This window comes from Dendrobates tinctorius, unplaced genomic scaffold, assembly GCF_039654945.1.
Source record: "Dendrobates tinctorius isolate UK_male_01 unplaced genomic scaffold, ASM3965494v1 ptg000020l, whole genome shotgun sequence".
Lineage (NCBI taxonomy): Eukaryota > Metazoa > Chordata > Amphibia > Anura > Dendrobatidae > Dendrobates > Dendrobates tinctorius.
The window spans coordinates 30,889,047-30,909,691 of NW_027361688.1; the positions used below are offsets into that span (position 1 = coordinate 30,889,047).

The 20,645-nt window shown below is 44.6% G+C and overlaps 1 protein-coding gene across 1 annotated transcript in view; it reads left to right on the top strand.

The window, feature by feature from the left end:
• The window catches only part of FAT2 (FAT atypical cadherin 2), a 94,775-nt gene that overhangs the window by 47,833 nt on the left and 26,297 nt on the right, over positions 1-20,645 (top strand). Inside the window, exons 4-9 of the mRNA XM_073567931.1 lie at positions 16,685-16,746; positions 16,827-17,138; positions 17,436-17,646; positions 17,767-17,906; positions 18,791-19,066; positions 19,755-19,965. Of these exons, the coding sequence (XP_073424032.1) occupies positions 16,685-16,746; positions 16,827-17,138; positions 17,436-17,646; positions 17,767-17,906; positions 18,791-19,066; positions 19,755-19,965 (1,212 nt within the window). The remainder of the gene's footprint in view (positions 1-16,684; positions 16,747-16,826; positions 17,139-17,435; positions 17,647-17,766; positions 17,907-18,790; positions 19,067-19,754; positions 19,966-20,645) is intronic.

A 20,645-nucleotide genomic window follows, 5' to 3' on the forward strand; every position in this document is an offset into this window, starting at 1 on the left:
GCCCACCTGTCAGTCACAACGGTCCGTCCTCGAATCCTGTCCCCCGGGAACAGTTCCCCCCCCCCGGAACCCAGATGACGGCTCCTCTGGTTCCGGCCCGGCCACTTGACGGGGGCCGTTCCTCCCACATCTGCTGCCTCTGACGTCTGTGGACAGTGTGGTCACCCATACAGAAAGTCAACAACTGAAGAGGAAGCAGGGTATGGAAATGGGAGATATGATTGTTTAAAGGGACTCGTTCAGCACAACATGACTGTTCAAACCAAGCATAGGCACTGGATGCCCCCTTGGCATGTTCAAATAGTTCCTTGCACCTTGCTACCTACTTATTTCCCATCTATCTCTGCCCTCCCATGGCTCATTTTAAACCAGAGCTGTCAATCAAGGAAGAGTAGGGTAGAGATAGATGGAAAACCAGTAGGTGCGAAGGTGAACTGATCTATCGGGCCACACCAAGGGTGCACTGAGCATCTGTGCTTGGTATGAAGAGTCATTTTGCGCTGAAAGATTCCCTTAACAGCAGCAGAAAGCAAAGTATCCTTGGGTTTTAGATGGCTGAAAAGTTATTGCTAGTGGAGCTAAGACAGGGAGAAGACCATAACCGAATGGCGGTGCAGGAAGGGAATATGCAGGTTAAGAAGAGAACATTAGGATGGGCTTTCACATTCCAAACACGCCTAACAGCAGCTTATCTGCCATAGAAACAAATTATTGGCCATGCTGAAATCCAATATGACCAATTCTTCTTCCCTCGGACATCTTCCTTTAGGGGACAGTCTTGGGTCAAATAAAATTAGGCAGATTCTGCCAAAATTACAGAATTTAGCCAAGTTTTTTTTAAAAACAAGATTACAGTGTCCTTCCTTATTACATGATTTTGGGAAATAGTGTTTATACAATCCCAACCTGTCTAAGCCTCCAAATATTAACTAGTTTTGTAGGATTTGGAATGCGTGAGTGATCTCTTACTTCATGTTCAGCTACAGCTTCAAAAATCTCTTTGCAATCTGTCAAGTGAGCAGCGGCTAAGATTCGAGAGTGATAGTTTACTGTTAGGAACGTGACACAATGATGATAGTGGCAGGACGGAGGGCAGTGCTAATTGCACCTTTTCTGTCATAATCATAACTGATCCCTCAGCAAGTATCAGGCTCTATCTATGTCTGTGCTCGAAAGACACAAAGACTATTGTAAGGGATGAGCCGCGATGTTCTATGCTCTATTGTTTGACTTCTCGGCTTTACAACAGATAACCTCAATTTTGGGGAGAGAAAAAAAAACTCTTGAGTGAAAATGACAAACGTTGCTGTGTTCACTTCTCACTTCTGGATTTGTACATAATTGAGGGAGGCGGCAGGTAGAATGTGTGTTTTAGAAACAAAAGCCTGAAGGCTTTGTACAAGATGCAGAGACTAACGGCAGGTCGGGTCTTGTTTGGTACAAGGGTTAGACTGAATCTCTGGAGCCCTACACAGGCTGCACCGTGTACTGAGCCTTACAAGGAGAGAAGATATATTGTGCCTGAAGTGTTTGACTGTCCCACCAGAACCTCAATGGCTCCTCCATCGGTCCTAGGCCTTCGCTCAACAAGGTAACCCAAAAGTCCAGTAGAAGACACCCATTTGGAGATGACTTTGAAGCCAATCACTTGACACCAGGACCTATTTCTTATGGGATGGTTCACCATTGACCTACTACATCTTATCAATGATATATCCTTTGGGGACAGTGATGATTGCAAAGATTACGAGCAGTTGGATCTGGTCGGGTGCATGTTCTGTAGAGATGGAGGTTGGGTCTTAGGCAGCCATAGGAACATTTAGCTCGGCCAAGTGATCCTGTGTACTCTATGAGAGATGCTGATAGTCTTGGGTCGCCCTCCCAGGGCTGCGGGGTACTCGGTACCGGGCCGGTATCAGCGGGATGTGTCACGGCAGCAGTGACCCGGTCCGTGGCCCTGGGCGCCCAATTAATAGGGGAGATTGAATGGTGGAAATACAATAGATCTATATGAATAGTTCGTGACGCCACCTGTGGTGTTCGGCAATTGAGATGTTAAGCTGCATGCAGATCCTCTGGGACTGGTGGTGTGGTGCAGCAAAGATGTTAAAGCTCCCCACAGGTGGAGCTGTAGTCCCAGGGCAGTGTAGTGGTGGTTGGCACGGGGGATGCAGCGGTGCCGGCAGGGTAGGAAGCAGACAAGACACAGCGGTAAGCTATTTCTGTACCTTCACTTGATAAATGCAGTCCAGGGTCCTGGTTACAGATGGTACCGGAGCAGGTTAGCCTGGAAGCAACTCGGGGATTCTCTCTCAGCAGATGGGCTGTGCAGTCTCCTTCCTAGCGCTTACCTGAGGGATCTCCAGTACCAAGTTACACTGGAGTTCCTCCTGTCAGATGTTCCCAAGAACTATACTCGTATGGCAGACAGCTGTAGCCTGCGTCGGGGACTCCTTGCTCCTAAGTCCCGGCTCGCTATCAAGGTTGCTGTTGTGCCCTCAAGTCTTAGATGGGAGTAGTGCATTTACAGCCTCCTACTCCTCTGGTGTCTGTAGCTGGACCATTAGTATCCATACAACCATGGAGACCAGGCTCCAGATCATGCGCTCTCGATGGAGATGAGCCTTCCCTCGTTGCTCGATCTCCACGCTTCTTCCTCACGTCTGCACACTTCATCCTCCTCATGCTAACTCCTCACTCCTTCCTCTTGGCCCTCAGAGAGCACTTCTCCCCTCAATTCCAGTTCAGAGTCCCCCCTGCTGGCCTGGAGTGGAACTGTGTTGCATGTGTAGGTTAACTGCGAGAGAGACCCTTCATTGCTTCCAAGCATGACATCACCCTCCCAGGAGGAAGACAATGCCATTGTGGCGACCATACTCCTGGGGCGCCACATTCCCCCCTAGTGCAAGTCAGCACTCCTGGGCTGAGGAAAAGCATATAAAACTTGTAAACAATATGAACAATTATAATTGTACAAGATTTGTAAAAGGAAAAATTAACAAAAACCAAGAGCTCCACAAATAGTTCTGTAATGATAAGTCCAGCATCAATGTCCATGGTCCATTCCTGGGCAAATGGTGAACTATTTACAAGGAAAGTTTTTGACCACACACAGTCCTGTGGTTCAGTGTCCATGAAACAAGGTAAAAAAACTGGAAAATTCAAAGGAAACTCTTACAGATTACCTGTAGGCACAAAACTTAAACAGTTACTTATTTACATACATTTTAACAGTCATATTTCTTTATATGCGGAATCTAATGGGTGGTATACCTTGTGTGGTATGGGTAGATCTGCGACTGAACTGTTTGTCTCGTTCTAGCTACTGGTGTTGCGTGTAAACTGGGTAGTATGTGTCTACTAGCTCTTAGAGTCACTGTGGGCATGACAGATTCACTACTGGCAGGGCGAGGGTTCTCTGACTCCACTGCTGGTGTAGCATCTGCTGCTCGAACTTCCTGATTTTCAGAGTTCTCTGGACTCACTTCTTCTTGTACTACCAGTTGGGGAAATGTCAACACTGGCACCACTATGGCATCATTTATTTTAGTCCAATTTGCAGGGAATTCTCCAAGTATGGTGCTGACCTTTTCTTCTTCTAGAGGTTGGATGTTGTTCTGTTCTTCCATTCTTTTTTTTAACTGGTCAGGGCATAATTTCAAATAATCCCTTGATACGGCTGCTGAGGTTTCTCCTCCATCTTTACTAATAAGGCACACCTTGGTATTGTCAAAATTTGAGGGTAGAATGGTGTAGGGTTCAGCTTCCCATTGGTCATCCAATTTATGCAGCCTTCTTTTCCTCTTGAGGACTTGTTCTCCTGGTGACAAGGGAACTGCAGGTGCATGCTGATTGTAGTGCCTTTCTTGCTTTTGTCTTGCCTGAGCTAGACTCTTCTCCACACACTCTTGTATTCTTCTGTACTGTTGTTGCCTCTCTGTATCCCAGTCAGCATCTGGTGACGTTACTTCAGGTGTCAGGACTCCCATGTCCAAATCAATAGGCAGTTTACCAGGTCTTGCTCTCATTAGGTAGGCTGGGGTACAGTTGGTGGAATTCACAGGAATGTGATTGTAAAGGTCTACCAGATCTGGTAACTTTTCTGGCCACAGATTCCTTTCTTCCAAAGGCAAGGTCTTCAGGAGATCAATCACTACCTGGTTCATCTTCTCACACATGCCATTGGTCTGTGGATGGTATGGTGTTGTCCGGATCTTCTTACAACCATACAAGTTACAGAATTCCTGGAACACTTCTGCCTCAAAGGCGGAACCTTGATCTGTAAGCACTCGCTCAGGATATCCATGTGGTCTACAGAAGTGCTGTTGGAATGCTCTGGCTGCTGTCCTGGCTGTTTGATCTTTGACAGGCACAACTACCAGGAATCTTGAGTAGTGGTCCACGATGGTAAGAGCATAGATGTAGCCTGACCGGCTTGGGACCAGCTTCACATGGTCCAGGGCGACCAACTCGAGTGGCTGCTTGGTTATTATTGGCTGTAGAGGAGCTCTCTGGCTGTTTCGATCCTTTCTGCACAGGTTACATTGTCCACACTCTCGGCACCACTTCTCAATGGCTTTCCTCATACCAGCCCAGTAGAATCTCTCCCGGAGCAATGCTTCCAACTTCTTCCATCCGAAGTATCCCGCTCCATTGTGGTATGCCTCCAAGACCATTGATGCCTCTCTCTTTGGGACTATCACCTGCCAGACCAGCTCATGAGTGCTGGCATTGATACTCCTCCGACACAGCTTTCCTTCATAGATGAACAGCCGACCTCTTTCTTTCCCCAACTGCTGGGTTTCTTCAGGAGCATCCGACTCTGGGCCTGAATCAGCTTGTGACAGTAGTTCCTTCACCAGGCAGACTACGGGGTCGCTATCCTGCGTTTCTGCCCAGTCATGATGGGGCAATGGATTTAGGATGACTTCCTTCAAGCCAGACCTTCTGTTTCTCACTTCTTGAGCATGTTGGGCCGCAAGTGGCCGGTGGAAGGGAGGTAACTCTCTTTCTTCAAGAGCCTCAGGGTCTTCTCCTGCATCTGGCAGATTAGGCATTCTGGACAGCGCATCAGCATTGGCATTCTTGTGCCCTGCTCGGTACTTGATGGTAAATTCATAGTTAGACAGCAGAGCCATCCATCGCTGCTCCAGTGCACCTACAGTGGGGCAAAAAAGTATTTAGTCAGTCAGCAATAGTGCAAGTTCCACCACTTAAAAAGATGAGAGGCGTCTGTAATTTACATCATAGGTAGACCTCAACTATGGGAGACAAACTGAGAAAAAAAAATCCAGAAAATCACATTGTCTGTTTTTTTTCATTTTATTTGCATATTATGGTGGAAAATAAGTATTTGGTCAGAAACAAGCAATCAAGATTTCTGGCTCTCACAGACCTGTAACTTCTTCTTTAAGAGTCTCCTCTTTCCTCCACTCATTACCTGTAGTAATGGCACCTGTTTAAACTTGTTATCAGTATAAAAAGACACCTGTGCACACCCTCAAACAGTCTGACTCCAAACTCCACTATGGTGAAGACCAAAGAGCTGTCAAAGGACACCAGAAACAAAATTGTAGCCCTGCACCAGGCTGGGAAGACTGAATCTGCAATAGCCAACCAGCTTGGAGTGAAGAAATCAACTGTGGGAGCAATAATTAGAAAATGGAAGACATACAAGACCACTGATAATCTCCCTCGATCTGGTGCTCCACGCAAAATCCAACCCCGTGGGGTCAGAATGATCACAAGAACGGTGAGCAAAAATCCCAGAACCACATGGGGGGACCTAGTGAATGAACTGCAGAGAGCTGGGACCAATGTAACAAGGCCTACCATAAGTAACACACTACGCCACCATGGACTCAGATCCTGCAGTGCCAGACGTGTCCCACTGCTTAAGCCTGTACATGTCCGGACCTGTCTGAAGTTTTCTAGAGAGCATTTGGATGATCCAGAGGAGTTTTGGGAGAATGTCCTATGGTCTGATGAAACCAAACTGGAACTGTTTGGTAGAAACACAACTTGTCGTGTTTGGAGGAAAAAGAATACTGAGTTGCATCCATCAAACACCATACCTACTGTAAAGCATGGTGGTGGAAACATCATGCTTTGGGGCTGTTTCTCTGCAAAGGGGCCAGGACGACTGATCCGGGTACATGAAAGAATGAATGGGGCCATGTATCGTGAGATTTTGAGTGCAAACCTCCTTCCATCAGCAAGGGCATTGAATATGAAACGTGGCTGGGTCTTTCAACATGACAATGATCCAAAGCACACCGCCAGGGCAACGAAGGAGTGGCTTCGTAAGAAGCATTTCAAGGTCCTGGAGTGGCCTAGCCAGTCTCCAGATCTCAACCCTATAGAAAACCTTTGGAGGGAGTTGAAAGTCCGTGTTGCCAAGCGAAAAGCCAAAAACATCACTGCTCTAGAGGAGATCTGCATGGAGGAATGGGCCAACATACCAAGAACAGTGTGTGGCAACCTTGTGAAGACTTACAGAAAACGTTTGACCTCTGTCATTGCCAACAAAGGATATATCACAAAGTATTGAGATGAAATTTTGTTTCTGACCAAATACTTATTTTCCACCATAATATGCAAATAAAATGAAAAAAAAACCAGACAATGTGATTTTCTGGATTTTTTTTTCTCAGTTTGTCTCCCATAGTTGAGGTCTACCTATGATGTAAATTACAGACGCCTCTCATCTTTTTAAGTGGTGGAACTTGCACTATTGCTGACTGACTAAATACTTTTTTGCCCCACTGTAGCTTGGCAGTTTCCAAATGAGTCAACGGGTTGTTGTCTGTGAAGATAGTAAACTTGGCTGACACTAGGTAATGCTTGAATCTTTCAGTGACAGCCCAGACTATGGCAAGGAACTCCAGCTTGAAGGAACTTCTAGTTGTCAGGGTTCCTTTCAGTGGGACGCAGCTTCCTGCTGGCGTAGGAGATCACTCTTTCTTTTCCATGCGACAGTACTGCTCCTAGTCCCACGTTGCTGGCATCCGTATATAACACAAAGGGTTTGTCATAATCTGGTTAGGCCAGAACTTCATCACCTGTGAGAGCCATCTTCAGACAAGTGAAGGATCTCTCCAATTCCTCAGTCCATTCAAAGGTGGAATTTTTCTGTTTGGCTTTCTTGGACTGTCCCACCAGAAGATTTTGCATCGGGGTAGCTATTTCAGTAAAGCCTTTGATGAATCTTCGGTAGTAGCCTACCAGTCCAAGGAACTGGCGGACTTCATGAAGGTTACTGGGCTTCGGCCAGTCCTGGATGACTGTGACTTTGTCCGGATCTAGTGCCACACCTTCTGCACTCACCACATGACCGAGGTACTGTACCTTGGGCTTCAGGAGGTGGCATTTGGAAGGCTTCACTTTCAGGCCAAAATTGTACAAAGCCTCAAACACCTCAGTCAGGTGCTCCAGATGGTCCTCATATGTCTTGGAGAAAACAATGACATCATCAAGGTACAACAGGACTGTCTCAAAGTTCATGTGTCCCAGGCAGCACTCCATTAGCCGTTGAAATGTTCCTGGGGCGGTGCAGAGCCCGAATGGCATGTAGTTGAACTCACAGAGACCCATCGGAGTGGTAAAGGCTGTCTTTTCCTTGTCTGCCTCTGCCACGGGAACCTGCCAATACCCACTAGTGAGATCCAATGTGGAAAAGTAGTTAGCAGTTTTAAGTGCAGCTAATGATTCCTCAATTCTGGGTAATGGGTAGGCATATTTATGTGTAATGCTGTTAATTTTTCTGTAATCAACACACATTCTCATGGTACCATCCTTTTTCTTTACAAACACTATTGGAGCTGCCCAGGGGCTACAACTGTCTCTGATGACCCCTGCCACCTTCATCTCTCTCAACATACTCTTAGCACATTGGTATTGTGTCGGGGGTATAGGTCTGTACCATTCTTTTATGGGTGGGTGATCTCCAGTGGGGATATGATGTTGAACACCTTTTGCGTTCCCAAAATCTAGGGGGTGCTTACTGAATACCCGCTCATACTCCTGAGTCACCCTGTAAACTCCATTTTTTTGGTAGGTAGGGGTTGAATCGGTTCCTACCTGCAGTTGCTGACACCACTCCTCCAGCTGCTTTACAGAGCCATTGTCCTCCGCCTGGTCAGATGAGACCAAGGGTTCTGCTGCCTGCAATAAATTGTTATTAACGGTGAGCAGCTTAGCAACTGTGGCATACCGAGGTATGATGGCCTCCTCCTCCCCATAATTCAAAAGGCGTACAGGCACTCTCCCTTTACGTACATCAACTACCCCCGGGCTATCAGGACAGTGGGCCGGCTGTCAGAATATACTGGCTCTACCAATGCCTGGTAATCTTTACCTCTGAGGCCCATGGCTGCCCGACACCAAATCAGCATTTCACATCTGGGAGGTATTGCAATGGGGAAAGGATCACTCACTCTGACACTGCCAATTTCTCCACCAGAGAGTTCTACCTGTTGTCTTTGCATCAGGGCCTTGATCTCCTTCTGCAGGACTTGTTGTTCACTGGAACCAGCAGTCTCAGCCACCTGTTGCAACAAGACAATAACCTCGGAAAGACAGTTTTCAATTACATTGGTACCAAGAGTCATCATGGGATTACATTCACGTCGATCAATATCCACAACTATCAGACCTTGAGATTTTAACTCTACTCTACCCACTTTAACAGTAATTTCTTTACATCCTACTTGGGGTAAAGACTGACCATTACTGGCAACTACTGTCAGTTCATCAGTTGGGCCATGGGTAAGTTCAGAGTCAGCCCAGTACCTTTTGTAAAGAATGTACGGCATGGTGGTCACCTGGGAGCCAGTGTCCAGCAAAGCATTCATGGGGATGCCATCAATCACCACTGGAAGGATTGGTCTCCCTTCAACATACTTGGCTCTCAAGTTCTTTGGGCCTGGGGATCCTATTCCTGGGGGTTGGCCCTCTGCCCCCGGGGTTGCTCGCTTAAATGACAGAACCTGGCGATGTGGCCTGTCCTGCGGCAGTTGCGACAGATGGGACGTCCGTCCGGGTCATAGCGATCGTTGACAGCGGCATTATGGGGACCGCTGCGGGGGGTACTATCTGAGCCGCAGCCACATTGGATCCATCATCTTGCTGCTCTGAGCGGTTGGCGGCAGTCTCTGCATTGGCGCGGGACTCTGACATCCTCTCCCCCCCCAGTTAATGTTAGCCAGGGTCGGGGGTTGAGCAGGCTTACCGGCAGTCGCTCGCAGGCCGGAGACTCCGGGCTGTAGGCCTCAGCTCCTCCCACTTCTCGCGCGCATTTCCTCTTCCCACGCGGGACCTCAATGCTTCGCGCTCTCTTTGGGTCTCTGCCCACGAAGGCCCACCTCTTTTGTTTTCCCGCACGCGCCAAGCAGCGCGGCAATGGCGGCAATGGCGCCAACACAGTCTAAGGCACAAACACAGTCTGTGACACACAGGACCCAGGGATACCGGGCTCCGTAAATCCTGTTTGTGACGCCAAGTCTTGGGTCGCCCTCCCAGGGCTGTTGGGTACTCGGTACCGGGCCGGTATCAGCGGGATGTGTCATGGCAGCAGTGACCTGGTCCATGGCCCTGGGCGCCCAATTAATAGGGGAGATTGAATGGTGGAAATACAATAGATCTAGATGAATAGTTCGTGACGCTACCTGTGGTGTTCGGCAATTGAGATGTTAAGCCGACGCTGCATGCAGATCCTCTGGGACTGGTGGTGTGGGGCAGCAAAGATGTTAAAGCTCCCCACAGGTGGAGCTGTAGTCCCAGGGCAGTGTAGTGGTGGTTGGCACGGGGGATGTAGCGGTGCCGGCAGGGTAGGAAGCAGACAAGACACAGCGGTATGCAATTTCTGTACCTTTACTTGATAAATGCAGTCCAGGGTCCTGGTTACAGATGGTACCGGAGCAGGTTAGCCTGGAAGCAACTCGGGGATTCTCTCTCAGCAAATGGGCTGTGCAGTCTTCTTCCTAGCGCTTTCTTGAGGGATCTCCAGTACCAAGTTACACTGGAGTTCCTCCTGTCAGATGTTCCCAAGAACTATACTCGTACGGCAGACAGCTGTAGCCTGTGTCGGGGACTCCTTGCTCCTAAGTCCCGGCTCGCTATCAAGGTTGCTGTTGTGCCCTCAAGTCTTAGATGGGAGTAGTGCATTTATAGCCTCCTACTCCTCTGGTGTCTGTTGCTGGACCATTAGTATCCATACAACCATGGAGACCAGGCTCCAGATCATGCGCTCTCAATGGAGATGAGCCTTCCCTCGTTGATCGATCCCCGCGCTTCTTCCCCACGTCTGCACACTTCACCCTCCTCACGCTAACTCCTCACTCCGTCCTTTTGGCCCTCAGAGAGCACTCCTCCCCTCAATTCCGGTTCAGAGTCCCCCGTGCTGGCCTGGAGTGGAACTGTGTTGCATGTATAGGTTAACTGCGAGAGAGACCCTTCATTGCTTCCAAGCATGACATCACCCTCTCAGGAGGAAGGCAATGCCATTGTGGCGACCATACTCCTGCGGGCGCCACATTAGACTCCAGCTGTGGTGGCTTAAGTCTGTAAGAACAAAAGGATCAGCCATTGGAAATCCAACAAGTAGATCCTTCTCTCTCCCGACATCATCATCAGGCCCTAGGCCACCATACACATAAGACTGTGGGCTGATCCTGCCGGTATTGGTGGGTTGGGTAGACTTTAGTGTAATGTGTATGAAAGTTTCAGAATGATTTTCTCATGGAGTCCTATACATAGATACTTTTTTCGCTCTACATTGACTTCGATAGAAGAATATTGCTACTCCGATGAAAAATGGCACATTTCGTTCCATTTTATGACATAGGAGCCCATATAAAAGCATCTCAGAACATACGTAGAGCATCACAAGGGGGTCAAAAAACCCAGATAGGGTAACATTACCATCATATTGTGGCTCACCACCACTCCGAAATGGTATGGAGCCATAAAAGGGGTCTCCTTGTCTCATTAAGTGATGCCATATTACTAGCATGTGCCAACACTTTAAGGTAGGCAGGGATCTAATGACAAACTTTTGATCCTACCTCCTGTACAAGTAAATGAAGTCAGCTCCACTTGCTCCGGGCAAGGAAAATTAGAAAAATCTGGGGTTCCAAATTTTAGATCCCGGTCGATCATAAAGTGATGAAATACTGCAATCTGGTGATGTGCCATCACTTTATGGGATATAAATCTCATTTAATGGCTCATGTATGTGACTGACTACATAATGTGGGGGTCCCACAGGCCGGACCTCAATCGATCATAAAGCGATAGCAAATCATAGCCATCCTTTCATGACTAAGGAAAGACCCTTGCAGTCACTAAATTAGGGTGCATTGCTGCAAAAGATTCCCTTTTGGGGACTTTGGCCGGTGTGTTGCCAAATTGCATTTGTTTAAACTTATGACACCGTCATCACATTTGCAAAGCTGAACTTTATATATTGACACCTCAGAGCTGCCGTGGGATTAAATCGGTGACCTGCTAAGCTTCCATCTGAAGATCTGTCCCTTTATTAGTGATAATGTTGTCATATCATTGCGTAACGTAAAGATCTCCTTGACAGTCACAAGCTTAGATGATTGGGAAGGTCACAGTTAAAAGTGACAGAGAGACTAATAAATAAGCACCTGCTGTGCAGAATGTAGATTATATACTTCCTTTTGCTCAGCAGCGCCTCTCTTGCCTATTGGCTGTGTATGGTATTGCAGCTAACCCCTATTTGAGAGTGCTGAACTGAGCGTGACACGTGGCAAAGCTCATCAGATATTCACCTATTATGTTGAAAATTGGGTCAATATGGAGCCTTGCATGATACCAATGTGGGCGTTTTTCACACCAGTCCTAATGCAGAGAGTGCTGGAGGGAGATGCGCTTAAGACTTAATGAATTAGTCGCATCTTACAACTGGCATCTCTGCTAAAAATATTGCACAAGTCAAGAACTGGTATACTTTTATGACATACTGTAAGTTTTGATGAATTTGCCGGCAGGATTCACCCCGCCCCGTCCTGCCTCACCTCCGCCCACTTTGGCAAAACAGACGAAAAAGTTGATAAAGTTTTGCACATCTGCAAAAAGTTTACAATATTTCAAGGTGTTTACACCCAAAATTCTGGCATAAGCACTTTCATGAATGAGGCCCCAAGTGTTTTTTTTTCTATTGTCCATCTGTAAATCAGAAATCTTGCAATTTTCACACTGATCACTAAGCCTTATACTAAACTTTCTGTTCTGGACAAAAGACTTTTCAGAAGCTTCATTATCATCACTGACAGGATTTCAAAGAGAGGTATCACCTCGATAGACAGTAGATAATGTGGGACAAAATACTTCATTACAGATCAGTGGGGTCTGAGTCAGTCATATTGCTTCTAAAATCCATGTGCCCAACAGGAGTAGGGGTCTAATATTAGGTCTAGTGGTCAGTGTGAGAATTGGAAGACTTTTTCTTTTAGCATAAATATTGATTTTTTAAATTTAAATTTAAAAAAACTACATTTAAGCAATAGATAATTTTACAATGACACATTCTCATGCACAAGCAAGTTTGAGGTGAGAAAGCACATTCAACATCAAGTCCAGAACATCATAAGTTTACACAAAGGTGTAAGTCAACAAGACATGCCATAAATGTCCAATATGTGCTTGTTCCACTGCTTGAACTGACAACCATCTCATGCCTTTACAAGCTGTTAGAAATGGAGACATTTTAATGAGCCTTGGATCAAAGCCAAACCGAAATCTCAATTTGTAAAAACGTGTTTCAGGGTGTTGCCCCTCCTCAGTGCAAAGCAAGAGATCTGATTCGACTGGATGAGAGACTTCTGACTGGGCTCTAAAGGGTAATGTTTCTCATTATGGAGAGTGATGTGCCAGTGTAAAGAGACTTATAGGCCATAAGGAGAAACATTACCCCCTAGACCCCAATCAAATAAGAATGTTACTATGCTGGTTTAATGCAAATTTTTGATGTCACAGTACAAAAACAAAAATACAATATTACAGTAAAAAAATGAATCCGAAGACGAGAGATAATGTCCACACTAGGGTCTCCATAGTTTTTAGTGGGAACCTTGGGTAACAGATGCTATGTACTGATAAATGCCTTTACACCCATGACTATCCCAATATCCTAAACGCAGATGTTTACTGTAACCCAACTCAATGCAGGACTCTTAAAAGGATGCCGAAGTAGACAAGAGGTTGCATGCTTAGCATACCCAGCTGCGCCGAGTAAATGGCTTCACACAATATATAAAGTGTACAACCTACGGCGGATCGGTGCCAACATTTTTGATGGTTCCTTTGTAAAGGAGAAAATTTGGGGTTAGGCAAAGTTATTTTCTGCTTGTCTGCACATACAGATTCTTTATTTGTAAGAGTAAACAATATACCATAGGGAACTTTTTTTTCACGTTGGCATTGGTTGCCTCTCCTGTCTGAAGTAGGTTAAACCCTAAAATTCCTGGCTTTCATTCACACAGATAAACAACCCAACAACCTCTGGTGAAAGGTTCTGCTTAACAAATAACAATACCCCAGCTGATCCTCCTCCTGCCTGTCCCAACACGAGCTTCGCGCTAACAATGCCGAGCAGCTATACACTATGGCTGTAGGCACAATGCTTCCCTCCCACACAGCTAGGTCCTTTCAAGACTAAGCAATGTGCGAAGAACGGCGTGCAAAGACTTAAAGACGACCGGTACTTCCCAATCGAGGAGCCGTAACATTGAGGTGCACAACCAACATCAACTTTTTAGAAATTGACCCTATAGTCTACACGTAAAGTCTCACTAATCACGGCACATGGCTCCTTTTGAGGCATCTCTACAGTATAGAGGGATCATCCTTAGTTTCATTTGCACATGGAGACACAATGGAATAAGACTGGAAGGGAGAAGATACAGATTAGATATTAGAAAACACTTTTTGACAGTGAGGGTGATCAATGAGTGGAACAGGCTGCCACGAGAGGTGGCGAGTTCTCCTTCAATGGAAGTCTTCATAAAGAAGATGGACAGACATCTGTCTGAGATGGTTTAGTGGATCCTGCATTGAGCAGGGGGTGGGGCACAATGACCCTGGAGGTCTCTTCCAACTCTTAACATTCTATGATTCTATGATCTTGCCACCCTACCTCTATTTTTGCTCCCAGACCAACACTTCCAAAATTGGCTATTGTGTATTCAAACACCACTATGACGAGCTTTAGAAAAAATCTAACATGTGCCCCTACCTCTTCCTTCTCCCTTGGATGGGCGAGCAACAATGTCATCATCGGTACAGGTCTAAGCTAGAGAAAGAACAGAGTCATGTCGGCAGGGGTTGCTTCATAAGAAGGGCACCATGTGCCATGTATGGTTAATTTTTGGGGCTTTGACGGAGAATATTTAATAATTTTAGTGAGGGGGTAAAGGATCATTTATGTCCCACCACCAGCTCACCTGGGAACATCCCTGATTCTCCTTGGAACACCCTTACTCACCCAGGAACGCCCAGTTTTTGGCATGGCATTCAATTTCATCCTTTCTGTAGCCAAAAATTTGAAAGAGCTTTCAAGTATGCTTTAAAGGGAATCTGTCACCAGTTTTTTTCCACCTAATCTGCAAGCAACATAATGTAGAGACAGAAACCTTGATTTCAGTAATGTATAACTTACTTGGCTGCTTGCTGTAGTTTTTAAAAAATCACTGTTTTACCGACAAGAGATTATCACTAGAGGACTAGTACATCTTTTGTCAGGGAGTCCTCCATATTTATAAACTTTGTGTCACTCCATTCTCACCATTGATTGGCAGCTTTCTGCCTATGCAGAGTGTAAACAAAAAGTTGCCAATTGGTGGTGTGGGCAGGGTTATGCAGAACTCAGCATTCAGCTAGATCTGAAGCAGATAAAACTGTGATTTTATCAAAATTGAAGCAAGCAGCCCAGTTAGTGATACATTGTTGGAGTCAGGACCTCTGCCTCTAAGTCATGCTGCTTTCAGGTGGCGTAGCAAAAAATTGATGGCAAATTCCCTTTAAAAATGTAAGAGATGTGAGACTCCTGCATGCAAGATATTACAAGAGAATAATGGGGTGACTCCAAGTGTAGTAGTGCTTTTATAGATGAGTGCTTATGTTCAGATTATGGAGGATCTTAAATTGTGGATGGAACATAGAGTCTGGAAACAGTTGTAAATATAAGTGTATGTTAGGATGGAGAGCTTTCAACAACCGAACTGAGTATTAATTGACGCTGATCAGCTACTTGTTTTTTAATTGGTACTTATTTAATAGACTATTTAGAACGGACCACATTTCCCATACGCACAGAAAGATCAGTATTAGATCATTCCGTACACCTAAACTGCCATTGTTCTCAGCAGCACACATTATGCTTAAAAATCATTTCACCCAACGGTCAAGTGTTTTGCTCACTTATCGGGTGATTTGCAGCCTCCTTATTCTACCCCATTATAAGGAAACATCTACAGTAGTCGGTCAGCTTTAGTGTGAAGTTTAAATTCAATTTTCTAGTGAAAGGGCAACCAGTGTAATGACTGACACAGCGTGGAGGCATTAGTGTAAATGCAGCTTTTGATAAATTGTAGCAGAGAGAATTTAGGGAGGGAAAACTGATTTGTGATAAGGTAAAGCAGCAGTATTTTTTGATTTGTCCTATTACAGCTGACAGTGTAGGCTGTGAAATAGTAGATCGGCATTATTGAAAAGAGTATTTTCAGATAATATTAGTCTTTTCATAGTGCCACATGCCATTTCAACTTCAGTCTCCGTAAAGCAGTTGTCCATGATTAGAAAAACCTGTCTCTGTTTTCCAAAAACAGCACCACACTTCTCCACAGGTTGTTTTTGATATTGCAGCTTGGCCTTCTTCAATTAAATTAAGGTAAATATCAATAGCAGGCACACCTCATATACAGATGTTGCTCTGTTTCTTGACGATAGCAGTGATTTTTTATTAAAGAGGTTGTCCTGGACTTTTACATCGATGGCCTGTTCTTAGGCTAGGTCATCAATGTCTGATTGGTGGGGGTGTGCTTCTTGGCAGCCTTGTCAATCAGCTGTTCCTGGTGTCAGCAGCAGCCAGAAGTGCTGCTCCGTCGACGGAATAGTAGTGGCGGGTAGGTACCACACATTCACACATTATTGATTTGAATAGCATGCGGTTGTGTTGTACCCGACCGTGATCACTACACAGTTGACAGAGCTGTGCTGTTCTACCCTCCCACGACATCGGGAACTGCTGAACAGCGGGAGTGCCGGTTGCTGCACCCACTAAATCAGACATTCATGAATTATCCTAAGGATAAGCCATCAATGTTAAAGTTCCCGACAAACCCTTTAATCTTGCACAATTCTTTGTCTCCTTGGCAACAGACTACAACGTGGCAGCTTGTCGTCTGTTTCTAAAGATCCAGCAAAATTTAAATTGGATGTGTCATATCTTAGTGCTGTGATGTTCAACCTATGGCACTCTTCCAATGAAAGTACAAAAATATGTGGAATTGTAGTTTCACAACAACTGGAGAGACACAAGTTGAACGCTACTCTCTTATCGAGACTTTATTAACAGCATTTTATATTTTAAGTATTTCACCCAATTTCAAGTACTGCATAAAGTTTAGTATAAATTTACAATGTTTCCCTCCCTCTTTAGGTTTGATTTCTACAACTGAGAAACAGCTGGACCGAGAAAATCGTGAAGAACACATTCTCGAGGTAGAACCTCAAGTATGATTTGCTTAGACTTTGGCATCTTTTAGGCTCGGATTCTAATTTATATGTTGCCTTTCCCATAGGTCACAGTGTCAGATAACGGGACGCCTCTTCTTCAGTCTGTCTCTCGGGTTGTCATACAAATCTTAGACGTGAATGACAATACTCCTACATTCTCCCAGAAACTGTTCACGGTTCAACTTCCAGAACATGTTGCCGCAACTGGACCTTCTCCCATCTACCGACTTATAGCTATGGACCGGGACAAAGGGAACAATGGCCAAGTGACATATAGTATCATGGAACAAAACGATGAAAAATTTATTATGGACCCCAACACTGGTGTCATTTCCTCCACTGCTTCATTTCCATCTGGAGAGTATAACATACTAACGGTAAGTTAGGGAATTTTCATCAGTAGGTGGTCAACCATAAATTTTTGGTATCATTTTTGCCAAAATACAGCCATCCTATAATGGCTATCCTAAAGGGAATGCTGGATATAACACTTTTCCGCTGTTGATGCATTTACTATTTTGCGAAAAGGGTTGTCCAGAATTAGGAAACCATGGAGATCGTGTTCTATTTTAAATAATTTTCCAACTTCCTAGATTTGAGCTCTTTATTTTCCCCGGAATTAGAATATAGAGATTCAAAGCTTCAAATTTCAATATTTCTGGTCAATTGTCTAGGTCAAAGCTACAGATGGTGGCAATCCCTCTCGATCTTCCACTGTGAGACTTCACATCCAGTGGATCAAAAATCCTGGCCCTTCAGATGAATCTCTAGCATTCGATGACCTGCAATTTGCCTTCACAGTCATGGAGAGCGATCCTGTGAACCACATGTTGGGGCTGATCAGTACAGAGCCAATGTACAGTCAGTGTTGGTTTAATATTACAGGTAAAGTTTACCCTTACTATATACAGTAGTTGTATAATATATATATCGAGAAGCAATGAAGCCAACTAACATTTTTGAGATTACATGGAACTCAGCGTTATTTCCAATTTTTGTCCCAAGGTGGTAACGATGACCTAGACTTTGACATCGACAAGACCACAAGTGGTTTGGTCATTGCTCGACCTTTGCAGTCAAGCAGAAAATCATTCTATAACCTCACTGTACAGGTCACAGATGGCTCCCATTCAATAAGCACCCAGGTAATTTTTCAAGATGTAATTTTTATTTACTTGGATACAGTCTGTGGATTAACATCTACTGAACATTTCAAAGTCGAGATGGTTTATGTTGCCACATTTCATTTTAATATGCAGCTACCAACCTAAGATCATCTTCCAACCACAATTTCATGCATGCCTGACAATGAGGTTGCAGAACTTTTTTGAGGACCATACACCCTATAGAACTGATGTAAATCCCTAAAACCAGCAGCCATATAATAATGGTAGTGGACCGGTCTTTACTGCCTTGGATGAAGTCTATTCGCTCATTCATAGCAATTATCATGTATTGGAGGGCACAACTTTTTTGAGGACCATACACCCTATAGAACTGGTGTAAATCCCTAAAACCAGCAGCCATATAATAATGGTTGTGGACCGGTCTTTACTGCCTTGGATGAAGTCTATTCACTCATTCATAGCAATTATCATGTATTGGAGGGCACACATTTGGATATCTGTAGCAGATGTGACTGTAATAATAGCCCCAGTTGGAAATGTAGTGGACCAATGCAAATTCCAAAGCTATTCGTCAATAGTCATCATTCACAATTTTGCATTGTATGGTGTATGCTCTCATTATACTCTCACCTTCACTGATGCATGGTCTTGGCCAAGCCCTACATGAGCACTTGGCGACTTCTTCTAAACAATTGAATAATGGATGAAGTATGTCATTATCCTTGTAATTAATATAATTATTACTCTTCAGATCACTTCAGTTATGGTTAGTGAATCAGCAATTGATTACATACTCATTTATATTACGACTAGTCGGGAATGCATTAGTTGACAGGTGGATTATTGATTTCCTGTATATAAGATTGGAGAACCCTGGTTTATTATCTATACCTCCTTTATAGGTTCACATCAATGTTCTCCCGGTTAATCACCACCGTCCAAAGTTTGTACAGGATCACTACACAGTTCATGTTCCGGAGGATGTGCAGTTGGGAACCAAAGTATTGAGAGTAAACGCAACCGATGAAGACCATAGGACCAGCCTGGTTTACACTATACAAGGCAGTGCCGACCCAAGAAGTTCCAAAATGTTCAGGATGGACTCCAAAACCGGTGCCTTATACATCACAGAGACAATGGACTTTGAGTCAATGCCAATTCACATTCTCACCGTTATGGTAGGTTCTACAGTTGTTCATAAACCAACCAGCTAGATTGAATTACAAAAATGGCATTGGACTGGGGTTCCTCTGCCCACCAGATGATTCTGAGGGCCCATTCTCCATCGATACAGAAGATGCATTGCACACACAGGACATATCATAAGACAGATCTGATCGATTCTTCGTATGTTAACCTACAAAAAGTAGACTCTATTGGCAAGTGATTGGTTCCAAATAGGGTTATCTTCTGCTGCTAGACCTTTGGGTCATTTATTGTAGATTGTGTGTTCTCCTCCACGAAACATTGCACAAATATTATTTCATGAGTGTAAAAAGTTTGGTACACATTGGAAAATAGGCTATGGGTACGACAACCAGGGTAGAAGCTTCTAAGTGGACCAGAATCTGACGAGGCCCATTATAAAAGTGGCTTTGGACGTGATAAGCATAAAAAAAGTAGTGAAAGACAGTAGATAATGGGGCACATTATTAGACCATCAAAGAAGGGAAGGGTATAGACTGGTTATTTTCAAAACTCATGATGATCATTGTATAACTCAATCCAAATATGGCTGTGGAGCACTAAGGACAATTGTAAAACCCATGAATGAGGCTCGGATCTCCAACATACTTTACCATAGAATCATTGACCACGACAGATGTGTTCCAAGTGGACTAATTTGCTCATTTCTTTCTCTTCTAGGTGCGAGATCAGGGAGCTCAAACAAAGCGAGATTTTGTAAGAGTCACCATTCAGGTAGAAGACATTAATGACCATTCACCTCACTTCATTAGATCTGCGTATGAAGGAAGCGTTTCAGACTCATGGAGTGCTGGAGCTGAGGTTCTCCAAGTCCGTGCTACAGATAAGGACCAAGGACTTAATGCGGAAATCCAGTACTCCATACAGTCAGGTGATTATTCCATTAAAATATTTGCTGTGATTTTTCGGCTAAAATTTATGTAGCACTTTGTTTTTACACAAATCCAGTCTACAATTTTAGACTAGAATATGGGTCAATATAATAATGCTAAATAACTCTTCTTCTTAGATATATCATCTGAATCCTTCCGCAAATGTACTGAATGGTTCGAAACAATAGTTTGTCAAACCGGATAAACAACAGCCTTCCACGATTGAGACAAAGGATTTTATTATCAGAAGAATGTGCTGTGAGCAGTTTAGGAGATAGGTGTGCAGACTGCTGACTCGACATTCCTGTCCTGTAATCAGCTGAGTTGTATTCAGTTGTGCCATAACTGCGCCATTCCTCGCTACATATGTAGTTCTGTGTGAACTCTAGCATCAGCAGAATAAAATGGTCATGGTCCTCTTTTGTTTACACGAGGACCCCACAGATCACCATAATTGGGTGCTGTGTCCTCTGCTTGAATGAAGCAGCAGTCATTCATGTCTGTGAGGCTGATCAGAGTATTACTAGTGATATCCATAGCCCTCCATCATTGTTTACATAGACACAGCACCATATACAGGCACAGCACCATACACAGGCATAGCACAATATATAAATACAGCACCGTACATGGGCATAGTACCATACACAGGCACAGCACCATTCATGGGAACAGCACC